The following is a 16,947-nucleotide window of genomic DNA, read 5'->3' as shown; positions in this document are numbered from 1 at the left end:
GACTTCGTTGAATCGAAGTACACACAGCGTGGATGCGACATACATGACGTCGCATTAAGAACGAAGGTTTCATGACGAAATGGTAGAGATTGTCAGACTAACAACGGCGATCAATCCGACGTCGAAAGTTGGCCAAGAAAAACGAGAAAGATAAACACTCGCTCTAGCGTCAGCTGTCTTGCGATTAAACGAGACGAAACTTCATAGCCGTCAAGATCCAATTACATAGTTCAACAAATCTTAACTTTTTATTCGCAGCTATTGATCGAGATATCGTCACCAGATTAGATATTTTTCTCACGCATGTATGAAAAATATAAAAGCCGAAAAAATATCCTGATGAGTTGTTCTACTTTCTAAATCCATCACTAGTTCATCATTAACATCATACTGAACTAAAGGATTTAATCCTTTAAGCCTTTAAGTCATATATTTTTGTGTCAAACTGATTTTTCTGGAACTTTGTATCTAGAGATTTTTTGGGTCGCTGATGAAATATAAAATTAGATTTTACAAAAATATATATTTTTCGAAATTTTAGTTCACCACTTTGATTATTTAAAAAAAAAAGTTTTGAAAAAAAATTCTGACCTCAGATTTAAATTCAGTGACCCACAAAATCACCACTTTAAGAGATAAACTATTTATTTGGATTTTCAGTAACAAGAAAGTGGAAAATACTTCAGGTTAGGTCCTGAATAAGTTGCTGTTTTGATTTATTAATAATAGTTTAGTCGAAAATTAATATTTTTTTATAAAAAGTACAAATTTCGATTATTTATTTATTTATAATAATTATGCAAATAAAAATTTCCAGTTAATTTTTTTTATACTTATTCATATTCTGTGAAAACAAAAAAATCGGTATTTAATGTCAAGAAATTTGTTAAAATAATTAAGAACCGTTATAAAAAAAGTGTCTGATGAGACACCATGTGTGGTTCAAAAGATTAATACAATTTAATACGATCGCTTTTCACAGGATAGACACACATTACATCATACCCGTCAAAACCTGTTTTACAATGAACGATAAAAGAAATATGAGCGCGCGCAAAAACGGACAAATAAAACAGGGATGCTTTTTTTTGCGAGAAGTATCGGAACAAGTGCAATTCAATCTGTCAGCTTGAAAATGTCGGGTTAATTTTTCAAAGCAACTCTTGTTCTTGCCCGCTCTTGAATGAGAACAACATTCGGGATTATATACTCTCAACGGAATACATAATTCAACGCTCTTTTTCTACCGTTGCCATAAATCCATTTTTTCTTTCCTTTTTCATTCAACTAGATTACGATTCTTTAATTAGACCGGAACAAAAAATAATTCCTTTGATATTAAAGGGAGAAAGCACTTACTCAAGATAACTAATGCGATATATATATCACGAACTCTGAAGATTCTGCCGGAAAATGCGAATGGATTCGTAATATTTCGAGCGCGATTGCTTAAATTATCGCAATCTCGATTAAAGACCCAGTTACTTTTCGAATCAAACAGCCTGATTTCTCAGAGCTGATTATGCTAAGTTCGCAACCTATTCATCCAAGCGAATGATTGCTTCAACCACGTAAGCAAAGCTTAAAAGGATGAATCAAGCGGCGGAAACCATTAGTCTGAATATTGCTCTCCGCAAATTGCAGAAGCTCGTCATTTTATGTGTTTCAGAAGAAAAACCGCTATTCAATTCAGCATCCAGAGTTAGTACGTAAAACAATTTTGAATATCAGTCAATTCCACGAGGTATCCGCGTATAGATATTTTTATACGTTCACAAGAGTTATTTAAAAACAAACATGTATTGACAACAAATTTTTCGAAGATTTAGCCTTTTTTTTGGGGGGGGGGGGGGAATCTCAATAAAAACGGAGAGCGAGATAAAATTTCGATCGCCCGATGTCGCCGACAGATGCGATGTGTATATTGGAAGGCGCTCAGCGCTCGTAAATTCTGAAATTCGCTTTTTATGCCGAGGATAAAACACAGAGGAGGGAAACTCGTTGTTGCCGGTGGCGATTGACAATAACCACGAATGTCGCACGGACAGATTTATCGCAGGAACTAATTTTCAGCGATACCGGAGGGTATGCTTGTGCAACGACGAAACCCAGCATTCCGCAACAGGCATCCATATCGTGGCATTTCCAAAATGGCATTTCGTCGTGCAAAACGTCGCTGGTGCATCGCACTTGATCGGCAAACGGGAGTCCTTTGATAATGTGCGTTATCACGAGCGTCGGGGATCTGACATTTCGACAATGCACCACGATACAAAGAAGACAGATAAAGACGGAGGAGAAAGGGAATCATTGGAATGTAGGCATCGACGTCCGTTGCGAAGATAGAAATAACACGGACATTGCAGCTCACGCGTTTCGATCGATTTTCACTACGACAAGGAAGCGCTTTTATCTAGATTATTAAATGTATTAAATGTATTACAGTGCGACGCTGCTGCAGTGAACCTCCGTAAATGCGATGGAATCGAATCAAATGGAAAAAAACTGAATCGAAAGACTCGGTGTAATAACGAATGCGACGCGCTTTAACATTTATATCCTAAGTCCGACTTAGACAATCTATAATTTCGGAATAAGTCTGTTTAGACAGAATTCTTTGTAATTTTATATTATAAATAGAATTATATGTTACAGTTTAAAGTTTTGATGTGTTCAGTCTGATATATCTTCTACATTTATAGAAATTTTTCCTTCTACTATTTTACTATTATACGATGCATGAAATTGTAAATAGAGAATTTTATTTCGAATTTTGTCACGAATTATAGCTCGTCTAAAGCTGGGTTTACAATTAAACCGATCGAGCGTATTTAAGTATTATTGCATATAGGAGTAAGCGCAGATTCTCTCCAACTCGTTTTCCAATTCAAACAATTTTTTTTTCGTCGCATCATATATATGCATAAACGTACGTCGGTAGCAGACGTTGCCGTAAATATAAAAAAAAATTCAGAGATTGGATCGTCGGTTAATTTTCTCCGGCGCGCTCGAAATGCACATAAGGATATTGCTGTTATCACTACCTACATGAGGATATTGATACCAAGTATTGCGAGGGAAAGGTCGATTTTGAAGAGATCGAAGAGAAGGCAATCGTCGCGTAACCGAGAGAGAAAAAGGCTCGGCAAAGTTTCCTTTTATCACGAAAAGAGGATAAATAAATTTGAAGTGTCACGCGCGCCGGCGACGTAAAGTAAAGAATCACTCGTCGCCATTTGAAATATTTTCGTTTCAGACACTCCTACAGCCTGAGAGAAACGTCTTTTGGAGAGAGAAAAAAAAGAAGAGACTGGTTGACATCAGAAAGTATCGCCAATAAGAGAGAACGAAGAAGCACTTTGCTTCAGAAAAGGATAATCCCAGAAGGAATTGGAAATTATTTTGCAGAGAGTATTTGATCTTATGTGACAAGCACATAATGAACGAGAATTGGTTCCTGCAATTAATGCATACTTTTATCATATAAAAGCGATTCTTATCGATCGACAGAGCGTATTAGCGGTTGAAATATTAAACGCGAATAATTATGAAATAAAATATTAAACGCATTTTCTCTTTTTGGTTAAATTCTGATCTAACATTCCAATTGACCTGCAATAAAAATGCAAATAAAATATGCAATTGAACATTCAGCATTGCGTGTAGCATAAATAATTTGATTTTATTTTTACACAAGAATCATCTATAAAATATTATTTCTCTTTTTGTTTGTTTATAGAATATTTTTCACAAAAATATTTACATTATTTTATATTCCATATAATAAAATACCTGATTTTCCGACCATACAAAGATGAATGCCGAATCGAGAGTTAATCTTTCAGGCTATTTTCGCTTCAAAGGCCATTGGAAGCAAATCTATCGTGCAGTCTGTAAAGCCAAATAAAAATGTTGCAAACATTTCTCGCTCGATATTCATCCCAAAAGGACACTATTGTCGAAAAAATACTCAAGATTCTGAGGTCTCTTCGTTATTCAAGAAAAATTTTCTCTCCCTTAAACCTTTTCTCTCGTAAATTTTCATCAAATACTATCTCTCTCTCTCTCTCTCTCTCTCTCTCTTTATTTACCTCTTGTATATGTACAGGAAAACATTTTCAAAACCCGCGAGCGTTCAATTTTCTGTAAAAGAAAATAACTCATGCGCTTATAGAAAATAACTAATACGTTTTCACTCGACAAGAGCGTATTTACATATATTATTATATTACGTTAACAGAAGTAATCATATCGATACGATTTATCACGGAGCCGATCGATTAATTCAATATTTCAATTCAATTGGTTCTAAGACACGTATTACAGAAAAATCTCGTCTACTCATTTTTAGAATATTATATTTAAAATTTATATTTAAAGAAACCAGAAGACTAAGCGATCTTTAGCGAATTGTTAATAATATTGTAAAATTGGATATCGGACAACTCTTTAAGATTGCTATTGTGATCCAATTATCAGGTAATAAAGTTGAGTCCACAGTGCGGTGGTGAGTATAATACGATAGGGTGAGCTCGCATTCTTAAAGAAATATGATATTGGATGTATCGTAAATTTCATACACAGAGAACTGTTTTATTCGACAACGTTTCGCATTTATACGCGAAACTGTAAAAATTGCTTGCGTTTGAAGAACACTTCTAAATATTGACGTCATTATGACATCCCCGCGTATGTTTGGCATCCATTATTCCATACGGAAATGCACATATCGCGATGATGTTGATAGCGAAGAATGAAGGGGATGCAGTTAGCTCCTTGCGCGGTATGTCACGTACATATTTCCGATACCGATTCAAACGAGAGCCGCGTATTGGAGGGAATACACATTGCCGCAAACGAAATTCCGCAAAGGACGCATGTGTGGCACGAAATAAGAGAGAAATACATAAATCTCAAAAAAAAAAAAAAAAAAAAAAATATTCTTCTATCTTCAACAACAACGTTTGAGGCAGCGATAGAAATAACCTGACATATCTTATGTCCTAAATTATGGTCCTTTAGAAATTCAATGAGATACGTAATGAAAATAATTGCAGATCAGTAAGATTGGTTTTTATTTCCGAAGAGTGATAAGAGAGAAAGAGAATCTGACTGAAAAGAGGCGGAGAATAAATTCTGAAATATCGCTCGGGGATACATTGGGGAAGTCACAAAAATGAGTCAATTAGAGGGCGAAATATAACATGGTGTCATCATGCTATATTTGTGACCAATAAAAACTGCTTAATAATAACAACGTATTGATTCATACTAGACAGAGAATATAAATTCACGTCGAGATAGAGACAATTCTCCGATGAAGCGATGCAATTTCGATTCCGAATGAGCATCTGTTACATTTGTCTTCTTGGTTTCTTATTAATTATTAATCAGTTAATCAATTAATAATTCTATTAATTACTATTTATTAATCTTAATATAATAGCAATTATATGTGACGTTTTCTATTAAAAGCTGTAAATTATTGAGCTTAAAATTCTCTATCAATTTCACTCTTTATCGTTACTATTGATTAACCGTCCATCCAGTAAGCTGTTAATTGCAGATTATCATTCAAAAGCGATCTTAGTCAATAAAGACTGATGGACGGATAGTTTAGGGGAAGGTAACGAAGAGAATAGATACTTTGAAAAGTTTATTCTCCATTTAAAGCGAATTAATCGATAAGAATGATAGAAAATCTGGTATGCGTAACGACATTTTCAGCACGACAACATTTTTGACAATCAGACAGCAGCATGCTATTTCAAGCCTTCATACTGAGCCTTCAACATTCGAAAAATGAAGAATTTACAAATGCAAATTATAACCTGATAATCCACCTTGAGCGATAAACGAACGTTGCTTACACAAAAACAGATCACGAAAAATATTCTTCTGAACGGAAAATTTGAACCAGAGATCACGAAGGAGATAGAAACAAACTATTGTATCGTGTTCATTTATAATACAGTAAGAGAAGATTGGACTTATTCATTCCAAATCACGTACGAAAAATTGAGTACGAAGACGTGGCGATACCCGATAGCGATTTCAAGCTAAATATAAAAGCAAAACGATGTTCGGATCTTGCGGCCGTCATCAAACTACGTGCGGAAAAGACATCGAGAGTTAAATCTAGAGTTCTTCAACCACAATCGATCGGCGGTGTCTTCTCTTTTCTCAAAACGACAACGACCCGCGATTTAATTTCCTCAGGACATCGATTATCCCGCGGGGATTGTTACCGCAATCGATAATCGGTGGTTTGAGTCGCCTTAAACGAAGGTCTGCGGGCGAAGTGTCTCGCACAAGAAGAGAAGGAGGATTTGACTGAATCGCATGGAAAGCTAACGGGAGTATTTCAAGAACTTTAACGATCGTTATGACGACACGGCGAGGAAGCGACCATTACTAACGACCATCCGACACCACCTTCGACTGACAAAGTGGAGGAAACTCGGAATTTCCTAGGAAAAAACCCTTCCCTTGAGAAAAGAGCACTCTTGATTAGAAAAATTAATCAGAATGACGGGGAGAACATCTTTTACCGCAAACAGCCACCAGGTGTTTTCGCGTTATCGATTTTCCACTGAAAAGAAAGAGAGGGGGGTGGAAAATAAATTTTATCTTCGCGTTCTTCGATTGCGTTCTTCGATTGCGTTCGTCCTATCGGAAACGTCATCTTGATAGATGTTACAGATGATATCTAACTACTAGATCTGCCAAACGCCCTTCAAGTTGCAGGCTGTCGAAACTTCACGATCCGCGTATCGGACATTTATACATTGTTCGTATTACCGGAAGCCATAGGACTGACAATGAGATACGCACAAGCAGTTAGCCGAACGATTCGGTCATCAGCTTGCATGAGAATGCAAACCCGCACCGTTCAGCCGTTTGCCGTTTGTTTACAGTGAGAAGATGGCTTGTCCGTGAGCGTTGTTTCACAGCAGAATACCGACTAGTTTGCACAAATTGAAGCCGATCTGTCCTGACACGCCCCGACGTTAACTCGCGAGTAAATATTGACGGAGATTGCTTTCCGTTTTGCGAGAACAATTTTTTTTTATTCGCTCTTTTCGGATTAGACTGCGAAATCCAGCCTGGATATTCATCGCGTTTGTCGCGGAAGCCACAGAACCTCTCGAGATTCTGCGCTGGATAACGCAGATTCGAGGGGATTCAAGTGAAAAAAAGGAAAGAATTGATTCCAAAAATCGCCGCGGAACGAATGATGAGAGATGAGTGTGCGTATAATATCAATTTGGTTTAATAGTGGAACCATCTTTTAATGGGAAAGAAAAAAAAAGGAAACGCCGAGTTTTCAAATAAAACGTAAAATTTTCCGCTAGAAAAATCGCGGACAAAGCGATGCTTTCGGGAAAAACATAAACGAGAATCAAAAGACGCGATATAAAGTCCGCCTCGTTGAACGTGAAAAGTAGCGATCAAACGCAGCGTCGGATCTGAATATAAACGGTTCGTTCGAGCAACAACGTGATATAACAACGTAAACGGCAGTTCCGACGGCAATATCAATTCGATCGCGCGCGTAAACATGAAAAATTCAATCGCTTCGCCGTCTGCGGCGAAAAACTCGGAACTGTTAGGCGCCATAAAATTGGACGCGATGTTGCTCATCTTCCCGAGATGCCGGCAAGAAGGTTAGATCGCGAATAGGCCAAGTTATAACGCGAATACCGACCTTAAATTCCAACATCAATACCGATCGTAGCGAGAATATCGGTGTTTCGTGAAACGAAACGAGCATCTCGAAATTCAATCAAACGGCGAGGAATCGGAATAAACCGCTCTTAAGCCGTCAGTAACTCGGTCTCTCACGGCGGGGAATTCACGATTTACCAGAGATAACGGCCGATATAAAACTGTGACGAAGCGGAAATCGACGCAGATGGACGGAGGTCGAATTTATGTAAAATCGGACATGCCAATGCGAATGTGTCAATACCACCTTGAATCGCAAACAATGGTGTAGCCGCGCAAACGTCCGTCACAGTATCCAATCCGTCCGGAACAAAACCCGGAAACAAAACCTGCAGATAGATCTCTGCTTATTAAAGGGGATGCTGCAGCCCGAACCACAGACAGTCTCCGGTTTCGATCAACGTTACGTAAACATTGGCTTTATCAATCAAAACGTCATCGATACGTTTGAAAAAGATAAATTTCATCGAAATTCACAAGCTACGAGCAAATACGAAGGAAAATGGTGATGTTAACAGTGCAAACTCGCACGTTGACTATAACAATTCTCTCCAAAGGCCACGAGAAACCGGAATGTTCGCCGAGAATGGATTCCCGCGGAATCCGTAAGCGACAACGGGAGTTAGTGATTCTGTCCGTTCCGAGGTGGAAAATCAGATTAAACGCACGAAAGCTCCACTACGCATCGGCGCTACCTGGACAGATGCTCCAAGTGTATGGCGACTGAACCTGTTGAGTTGCAACCTGTTGCGGCGACTAAATAATGCCAAACAACTTATTCCGTTTGTTTGAATCGAGGTCGAGCGTTAATCGTGAGAGAAAAACTGCCAAAACGTAGAGCGGTTTCCTTAGTATTTCGCTCGCTCGCTCGATCAACCATTAACGTCATTCGACCGATGCGAATAAGCGGCGAAGCAACAGCGCGAATTTCAATCGAAATACCGACGATATTGTCGCCAACGATTAAAAGACCGATTAAAATTCCAATGCCGGTCCTCGTTCACGGCAATCCTCGAGAATTGAGGACGAAAACGGAATGCGAATCTTAAATCTACAATACCGACTCAAATCGATCGGACGCCAGCAGTGAATCAGGGATGCGAATCTATTCGTGAAACTTAAAGGAAAGTATCGCTCGACCGAGTATCGATTTCCAGACGCGAGCAAACATCACGAGCTATTATCACCATCACATCGAATTGAGAATGATAAACAGAGAAGCAAACCTCTTAAATTTCAATTGAAGAGGTTTAACGCGCATCTCCGGTCTCCTCTGGTCGACGATACCTTTGGCTGGACAGACGTCTGCTGTAACGTTTGTCGTTGTAATTCTATCGTTCGGTGTGCATATCCGTTGCCGCAAACAATGATTCAAATCACGAGAGGCCTCGTGATTTCAACTCGAGTTACAAAGTAAATTGTGATGAGTCGACGCCTCGAATGGAAACAGCTGGTATAGGGAAACAGCAGTTGTTGATTGCGTCGGTTTGAAGCCAAGCTACCTGGAACGTTGCCAGGTAAAGTCGAATGTCAACGCGGACTACAATTACAATGCCAACGTCAACGTCGACGCGCGACCGATTCGCATCATCGATCAACGTCCTGCTTCTCTCTGCGAAAAATAATAATGCAACGTGAATCGCCTAAATCACGAATTTCCCAAAAGGCGCAACTACAACTTACTACAACACGAATTTCAACGCCAATTACAATCAAAATGGAAAGGACAAGAAGAGCTGACGCAAGTTGTGTTATATAATACAACAACAATGGGGGTAAGAACGTCTAGATACGGGAACGATAAGAAGCTCCGAAGCGGGAAACCGCGGAAGATCCGATAATCTGGTCGGGTCTTCCAACGAGTTAATCCGCAACGGTCAATCATCCAAGTTTCGCCCGGATCAACGTTTATCGAAATCGATTACGCGGTTAACGAGGGATTCACGTTGGGCAAGTTGTAGCTTGATAAAATATACATTGCATCCGCGAAGCGGTCGAGCGATTATCCGGCCGCTGTAAAATGTAATTTGCTGCGAAAAAGACATACCGCCGACGAGAATAACGAGATTAGCAAGGTGTGAATCTAATGAAGCAAAATCCACTACTGCGCGTAAATGCAAGTTTGTAAGTTTAATTATAATCTTGTATATTTAAACCGTACGATAAAATTCACGCATGATAATAATGGAATTCAGCAAAAAAAATTTATATATGAAAGAAAATAATCATATTTCGTAAGCTTTTTTACGTTAAATATGATTCTAGTCCCAAAATTGCTCCATCACATAGTTTTGAGAAATTTAATTAAAGTTGGAAAATTGGACTATATATTTTAATTTATTTTATTACTTTATTATGTAGCTATGGTGTGCAATGTGTTGGAAAAATTGTGTTACAATTAAAATTAAAATTAAAATATATAATTTTGTTGATAGAACTTGCAGCTCTAGAAATTAGTTGCATCGATATTATAATTAATAAGATATTTATGATTAAATTTTTTAATATCTATTGAAAAAGTCTAATTTTTTGAAAAAGTTTAAAATTAGATCATTAAAAATCTAATAAATAGTTTTCAATTAAATTATGTATTTACTTAAAGGTTTGTTAAGTTGCATTTGTGTTTGCAACTTTAATTTTTACAAATTTCTCAAATTTGTAACGTGGTGGAAAAATTTGAAAACCCGAGTAGTACGTCAAAAAATTATAAAAAGTAATTATTCTTTTTATGTTTAAAAAAGTTATTTTTTCTTGAATTATATAAAAAATGATACAGAAATGAGGAATAAATATGTAAAAAAAAAGGTAATTTATTTCGAAAGAATTATCTCTTAAAATGCAACTATTAAATATCATATTACATTGCAATTTTATCATCGCGTGTTCATGTTTTGACAAATTACAATATCAACACCTATGCGGTGATGTGATTTTACATACGCTTTGAAAAAGTATGGATAATCCAGTTGAAATTTCATATACCGCGCTTGCTCACTCACTCTATTTGCATTTCAAATTATATTTGGGAGGCATCCTCGCGCTTTCGAGCTGAAAGAACTTTCTTTGAAAGCCTTACGCGTATCGCAAGGTAAAAAAAATATAAATAATATTTTGTGATGTTTCATGGAATAACGCGGAAGCCGTAAATTCGCGCATAACAATATGCAAAAATTAAATATCGCTTTAACTCCTAAATCATTTATATTGCTTGTGTATAATATAAAATTTACATGTTCTGAAAATTTATTTTTCGAGATGTCGGAGGTTAATATTTCTCGCAATTTATTATCATGATGCAACAAGGGTTCAGAAGGGTCAAGACTCTGAATCGTCAAAGATGAGATCCTCGGATCCCGTAAAACATGTGTTAGTGCAATTCGACCATTCCCTTCTCTCCAAAGGACGACATCACTGACAGTAAATGAACCTCCTGAGAGTTTTCGTATAACCCACTTTCCTATAAACGCCTCGTCATATCCAGAAAACGTGCACCATATGACAGACTATTTCTTTCCAGAAGAACATCTATCTTCCACGACTTTCTTCAATAAAAAGTTATAAGCCGAGCCTTGTTAAAATTCAAGGCGCAACATCACAAGATGTCCAAAAGAGACGTCTAAAAGGGCGTCTGACAAATAAGACGGCTTTGGAATCTTTGTATCGAATGGGAATGCCAACAGCTGCAAAGTAAAACGATTAACTACATTTTCGACATATGATAGATGGCAACATTATCAGGATAATTTTCTTCGTTTGAAATTTTACGGACCGTTTATTTAAAGTCTAAACAATAAGAGAAGAACAGTTTTCCCATCAAAAGTAGTACGAGTAACTATATAAATCGGACGCAAAAAGGTCATGTAGACCTTTTTCGATCACTATCCTTCGCTATATAACTTGAATAACCGGTCGTTTCGTAAATAATAAAACCCACCTTGAAAGACGAATATGAAACATATGTACCTTAAAAATTCATCGAAGTCATTTACATAACTAACAATCCAATTTTGTCTGATAACTGCGAAGACATCTTTTTATGCTCGCCCTATTCCTTAATATTAGCTATCTACTATTGCAAAATCCTGACCAATTTCAACGTTATATACACACATTACAAGTTAATGCCTGCAGCATAATTGAGAAATTAATTTTCCGACAAAAAACTTTTTTCAAATAAACGTTTGTTTTCGTAAATTTCCAGAAAAATATTCTAGTTTTATCGTTTAGAAAATCAATGTTTGTTATTTGATGTGATAATATAGAAATATTCTTGAAAACTCTAAAATAATTAAAACGAGTGTCTGCAAAAAACGCATATCAGAAAATTCTTCAGTATCGTTTATGTGCGACGTATAATTATGGTTCAAATTTGAACGAAATTAAAAATTTTTTATAAAAACGAAGAAGTAGTTCAAAATATTTAAAAAATTCTCTTTTCGACTTTAAAGAAATAATTTTATATATATAAAAAAAACAATATAATTTATTATAAAGTAAATATCAGAATTAAATATCAATATACAATATAACATTAAATGTCAAAATGTTTCTTGTAAAAACTGCACTAAAATATCTGCTTTATTTATGCACATATTATCATATTCTTAATAAAAATTGTCAAAAAAATGATGACGATTCATCTCTCTCATTTCATAAAACAACTAAAAACTTTAAATTAAATACAACAGATGGTTATATTAATTGATGTTAAAGTATTTAATAAATTCAGTTTATAGGTGAGATACTGCTATCAAAAAAACAATGATATTTATAAATCTTTATACTTTTATATTTTTAATATATATATATATATATATATATATATATATATATATATATATATATGTTTATAATATATGAATCTTTTTAAATATTTATAAATCTTTTAGTTTCGTATCATTAAACTTTAATAATTTGTCTAAATTTAAATCAAAATTATACACCGTATAAACTCGGCAGTATTGAAAGACTTAACTGAGCTTAATTCAACTATTTTAACTAACCAAACTGAATATATTACAGTTAAAACATGAATCGTACGAGCAATGCTATCCGTCTCATATTCTCAAAATTTAGGTCCCGATCTATCTCGACTAACGGATCCATTTATATCTCTCGGAAAATTACTCTGTAATAATAACATTTCCCTTTCAAGAATCTACTTGGTAGCGTTAGAGCGTAATGTTATATTCGGTCCTTACATTAGAACATTGATATCACAACTTGGGATTAAGCCGCAAGCCGGTTAAATGGAAATCCTCGCGGTATTACCAAGCAAGGACTAAGCGTGCAAACTTAGAGAATCTAGAATTTGGGATGTGTATATTACGTCATAGTGTCTCTCTTAGTTCATCTCCGGATTAACATCCGCGGAACAGCTGACAAAAAGCACGTTGAAGAACGTCAAGGACATTCGTTGTGACGACCGTTACGAAAGCTCGAGTTCTCTCTCTATTCCGCTTTGCGCTGGTAACAATGTTCTCACGCGTTGCAACTGCCTGCTGCACATATCCACCACTACCTATCTCGAATATACGAAACAATGTACAGAACATTTGAGGTTGAGAGATATCTTTGTATATATTATATATTATATATTATATATATATATATATTGTATATACGAGATAGCGTCAGTTTTGCTAGTAGTATCACATTTTTGAAAAATCGATAGAGTTGTGTCGGACATTTCGAGTCTTTCTCTTTCTCGAGGAGATCGAATCCGAGTTTGGTCTTACTAAAAAAGAACGTGTTTTTTTTTCATTTTAATCTATTAGATATATATCCAACTTTCAATTTTATCATTCTATTCTATATATATATACGTTGTATATACGAGATACGTTTTGCAAGTATCACATTTTTGAAAAATCGATAGAATTGTGTCAGACATTTTGGAGAGATCAAATGTTTATCCTGCACACAATGTCTACATTGAAAAACAAAATATCAAACAAGATTTTTGCAAAAATAAAAATTCCCACGATTGATATTGGAAGTTTGTATTTAGTTTGTACTTTTTATCGATTAAATACATATATTTATTACTGAAATTTTACAGTATAAGTAACATAAACTATATGCTAAAAATACGTTCTGAATATATGCTTAAATATATATATATATATATATATATATATATATATATATATATATATATATTTAGTTAAAACGATTATATTTCTCATGTAAAAAGATAATATTTTATATATTTGTTTTTTGTCATTTCTATCTTGAGAAGAGAAATATATTTTATTTGTGGAAGAGTTTTAGATTTTTCTACTCGCCAACGTAGAACTATGTACAGGATATCATTGTGTACGAAATCTCGAAGAGAAAAAATAAAAGAAACTAGCTATAGCGAGAGAAATCCGATCAGACCACGGGATAAACTTCGTTCTGAACTTTATCTTTGAGAATAGAATGACAGAATTGAAAGTTGGATATATATATAATAAATTAAAATGAAAAAAAAAGAAAAAAAGCACGCCGTTCTTTTCAAGATCAAACTCGGATTCGATCTTCTCGAAAAAGAGAAAGATTCGAAATTTCCTATTTTTAGAAAAAATAATCTACCTTTGGCTCTTAACAAGATAAAACGTAACGAGTTGTCATTTGGGAAAAGAGAGACAAATTCTTGTTATCAATATTGTCATCTTTACAATTTGTATGTGTCGCAAATGCACTTGGGAATCGTTTCAGTCGTAGACGCATTCGTCTTTATACATTCTTTGCTAAAAGTACGGCGATCTCTAACGAATAACCCGGTGAAATGGGTCATGGACAGAGATGAAAAAAAACATTGTTCTTTGTTACATTCTTTCCACCCTATCGTCCTGTTCTAAACACGGAATTCTTTTCGACCGCCACGTTTATTACATCATGTGAACACGATCCATAAATGTATTATTCTCCTTTATTATGATTCATATAACGCGCACTTAGAAAAGTGTCTTGTCGCAATTAATCCGAAAATCTCAGTTCAATTTAATGGGCTGACCTTTCTCACTTATTTTTAGCTAAATTTTATAAAAATCCATCTCCAACATTGAATATATAACTATATATATATATATATATATATATATATATATACAACTATTAAAATCATTAGATTTATGTGATGGCTCGCATAACCGTGGATAAGATTTCATCATTATTAGCATTATTATCCATCCATTTTCAGTTCATTAGCGTTTCTGTTTACTAAAGAAATTATACCTACATGAATATACTCAAAATTATCGTATAATTTCCGTAAATATCTGCGTTTTTCTCGAGATTTTTCAAGAAACGACTTGCGCGAATACATCCGTTCTCGGAGGCGTTAAAGACAGAATCGCTCGACGCCATTTGAAAAGAGAGCGTTGTAATTTCGCGAGAGATATGATTCTGACATACTGCTGAGATTTGATCCTACTACAAACATCATGTCTCGCGTAGAATAGCCTGACTACTGGATATTAGAAAATGGATTTCGCGACCGCTTTCATCGCCTTATTGTCTGACCTTCTCGAGCCTTTGCATCGCACGAACTTCCATTCGTTGAAATTGCAGGAAAACACGCTGCACCTCTAGCCTCTTTTTTCGTTCTTTTAGTATTAGTAATCTTCGTTCGCAATCAGTAATATGAGTTTTACGATTTGATCTACCTCTCTTTCTCTCTTTTTCAAAAAGAAATCAAATTACATATATATATATATATATATATATATATATATATATATATATATATATATATATATATAAATGCGCTCGCCTACGGCGAGGAAAAGCTTTAAAGCCCTTTTCCGAGGTGCATCAGTCGCGTAAACATGATTTCGTACTATCTATAATATTGTCATCCTATTTTTTTTTTTTACATCCCGTTTTCGCGTTTTCCTCGTTCGAAGACAATTTTGCAACGCGTCTTGTCTCTAAAAAGAAAAAAAGAACTGAAATTGATGCTCTGCCTGATCTATTATCTCTCCCGATACAGTTTGTCCTCTCTTAGCAAGAAAAATTTATTACAAAATTCACATCATCTAAAATTCTCTGACACATCGTGCATAATATCTTTCTCTTAGCAATTTGACGTTTAATTTTATTTTTTAGCGAAAGTAATAGCGTAATTTTAGATTGTAAGACATTATATACCGTTGATCTTAACAATTATATTATTGTTTTAAGCATTTATATATATTTATGAAAAAATACCTTAAATAAGAAAAATGTAATAAATAATATTTTTAAAATAATATTATAATCGATCTGTTTCAATCAGAACGGTTTAAATCGTAAAAGTAACGTTTTTTTATTTTTTTATTAAATCTTTCGATCATGTGTAATTTTAGCTTTCTTCATCAATTATTATTTTCAATGTGAACTTTGTTTTAGGTATATGGCCATTGTAAATCCCTTGAGACCACGTATGGGAAAGAAAGCAACGTTATGCGTTGCGATCGTTATTTGGATTGTCGGGGCAATACTTTCTTTACCGATGCTGCTTTTCTACACCACTTATACCCAGAACTTTATGAATGGCGAGGTCCGTGTCATCTGCTACAGTGATTGGCCAAACAGAGACGACAATGGGCTCAGTTACGACGAATATTTGTAAGTTGATTATCTTAATAACAGACATATATTTGTGAATTCTTTAGTATTTATATATTTTGTGAATCGCGTGGATACGTACATAAAATTTATTTTTCTCTATAATCAATATAAATATAGAAATTTCTTCGCGCGCAACATTTATTCAAGAACTTGTAAATATCTCATAATTGTCATGCGCGTGTAAAACCAGTATTTTGCGTATATTAATACAATTAATTGCGTAATTGTAGTTTACGTTTTTAAACACATAAATTCCAAATGCACGCGTACCATCGCATAATAAGTCTTCCATTTCGCCGAAATTTAAAAAGTTAAAAATTTTTGCTAGACTATCGCGCTAAATAGAGTTAATTCTAGTTGAATCCGATGCGCCATAAACGTATCGCGAGTCAAAATACTTATGCTCCATTCGTATGATTAAATCGGATTGATCACGTTGTAATTATAGATCAAGATCTGTTCCACATTTACGTTCCGTACGTTAAGATAGGATCGTGAAAACGTTTCGTCAAGATAACACGCTCACCCCGAGGCGAGTTTCCTGTTTCCTAATTGAAAGATTTGGACATGTTATAGTTTGGAACCCATCCGGCTAGCGTGCTTAGCACGTCATGTATAAAA

At 35.1% G+C, this 16,947-nt stretch overlaps 1 protein-coding gene across 4 annotated transcripts in view; it reads left to right on the top strand.

Annotated features, from left to right (window-relative positions):
- The window catches only part of LOC140671537 (tachykinin-like peptides receptor 99D), an 83,342-nt gene that overhangs the window by 52,390 nt on the left and 14,005 nt on the right, over positions 1-16,947 (top strand). For all 4 annotated transcript variants that reach the window (XM_072902880.1, XM_072902879.1, XM_072902877.1 and 1 more), the window contains exon 3: positions 16,105-16,323. In XM_072902880.1, coding sequence (XP_072758981.1) covers positions 16,105-16,323 — 219 coding nt within the window. The remainder of the gene's footprint in view (positions 1-16,104; positions 16,324-16,947) is intronic.

Source organism: Anoplolepis gracilipes, chromosome 12 (genome assembly GCF_047496725.1).
Source record: "Anoplolepis gracilipes chromosome 12, ASM4749672v1, whole genome shotgun sequence".
Classification (NCBI taxonomy): domain Eukaryota; kingdom Metazoa; phylum Arthropoda; class Insecta; order Hymenoptera; family Formicidae; genus Anoplolepis; species Anoplolepis gracilipes.
Note: the sequence above shows the minus strand (reverse complement) of the source record. Positions and strands in the feature narration are given on the sequence as shown.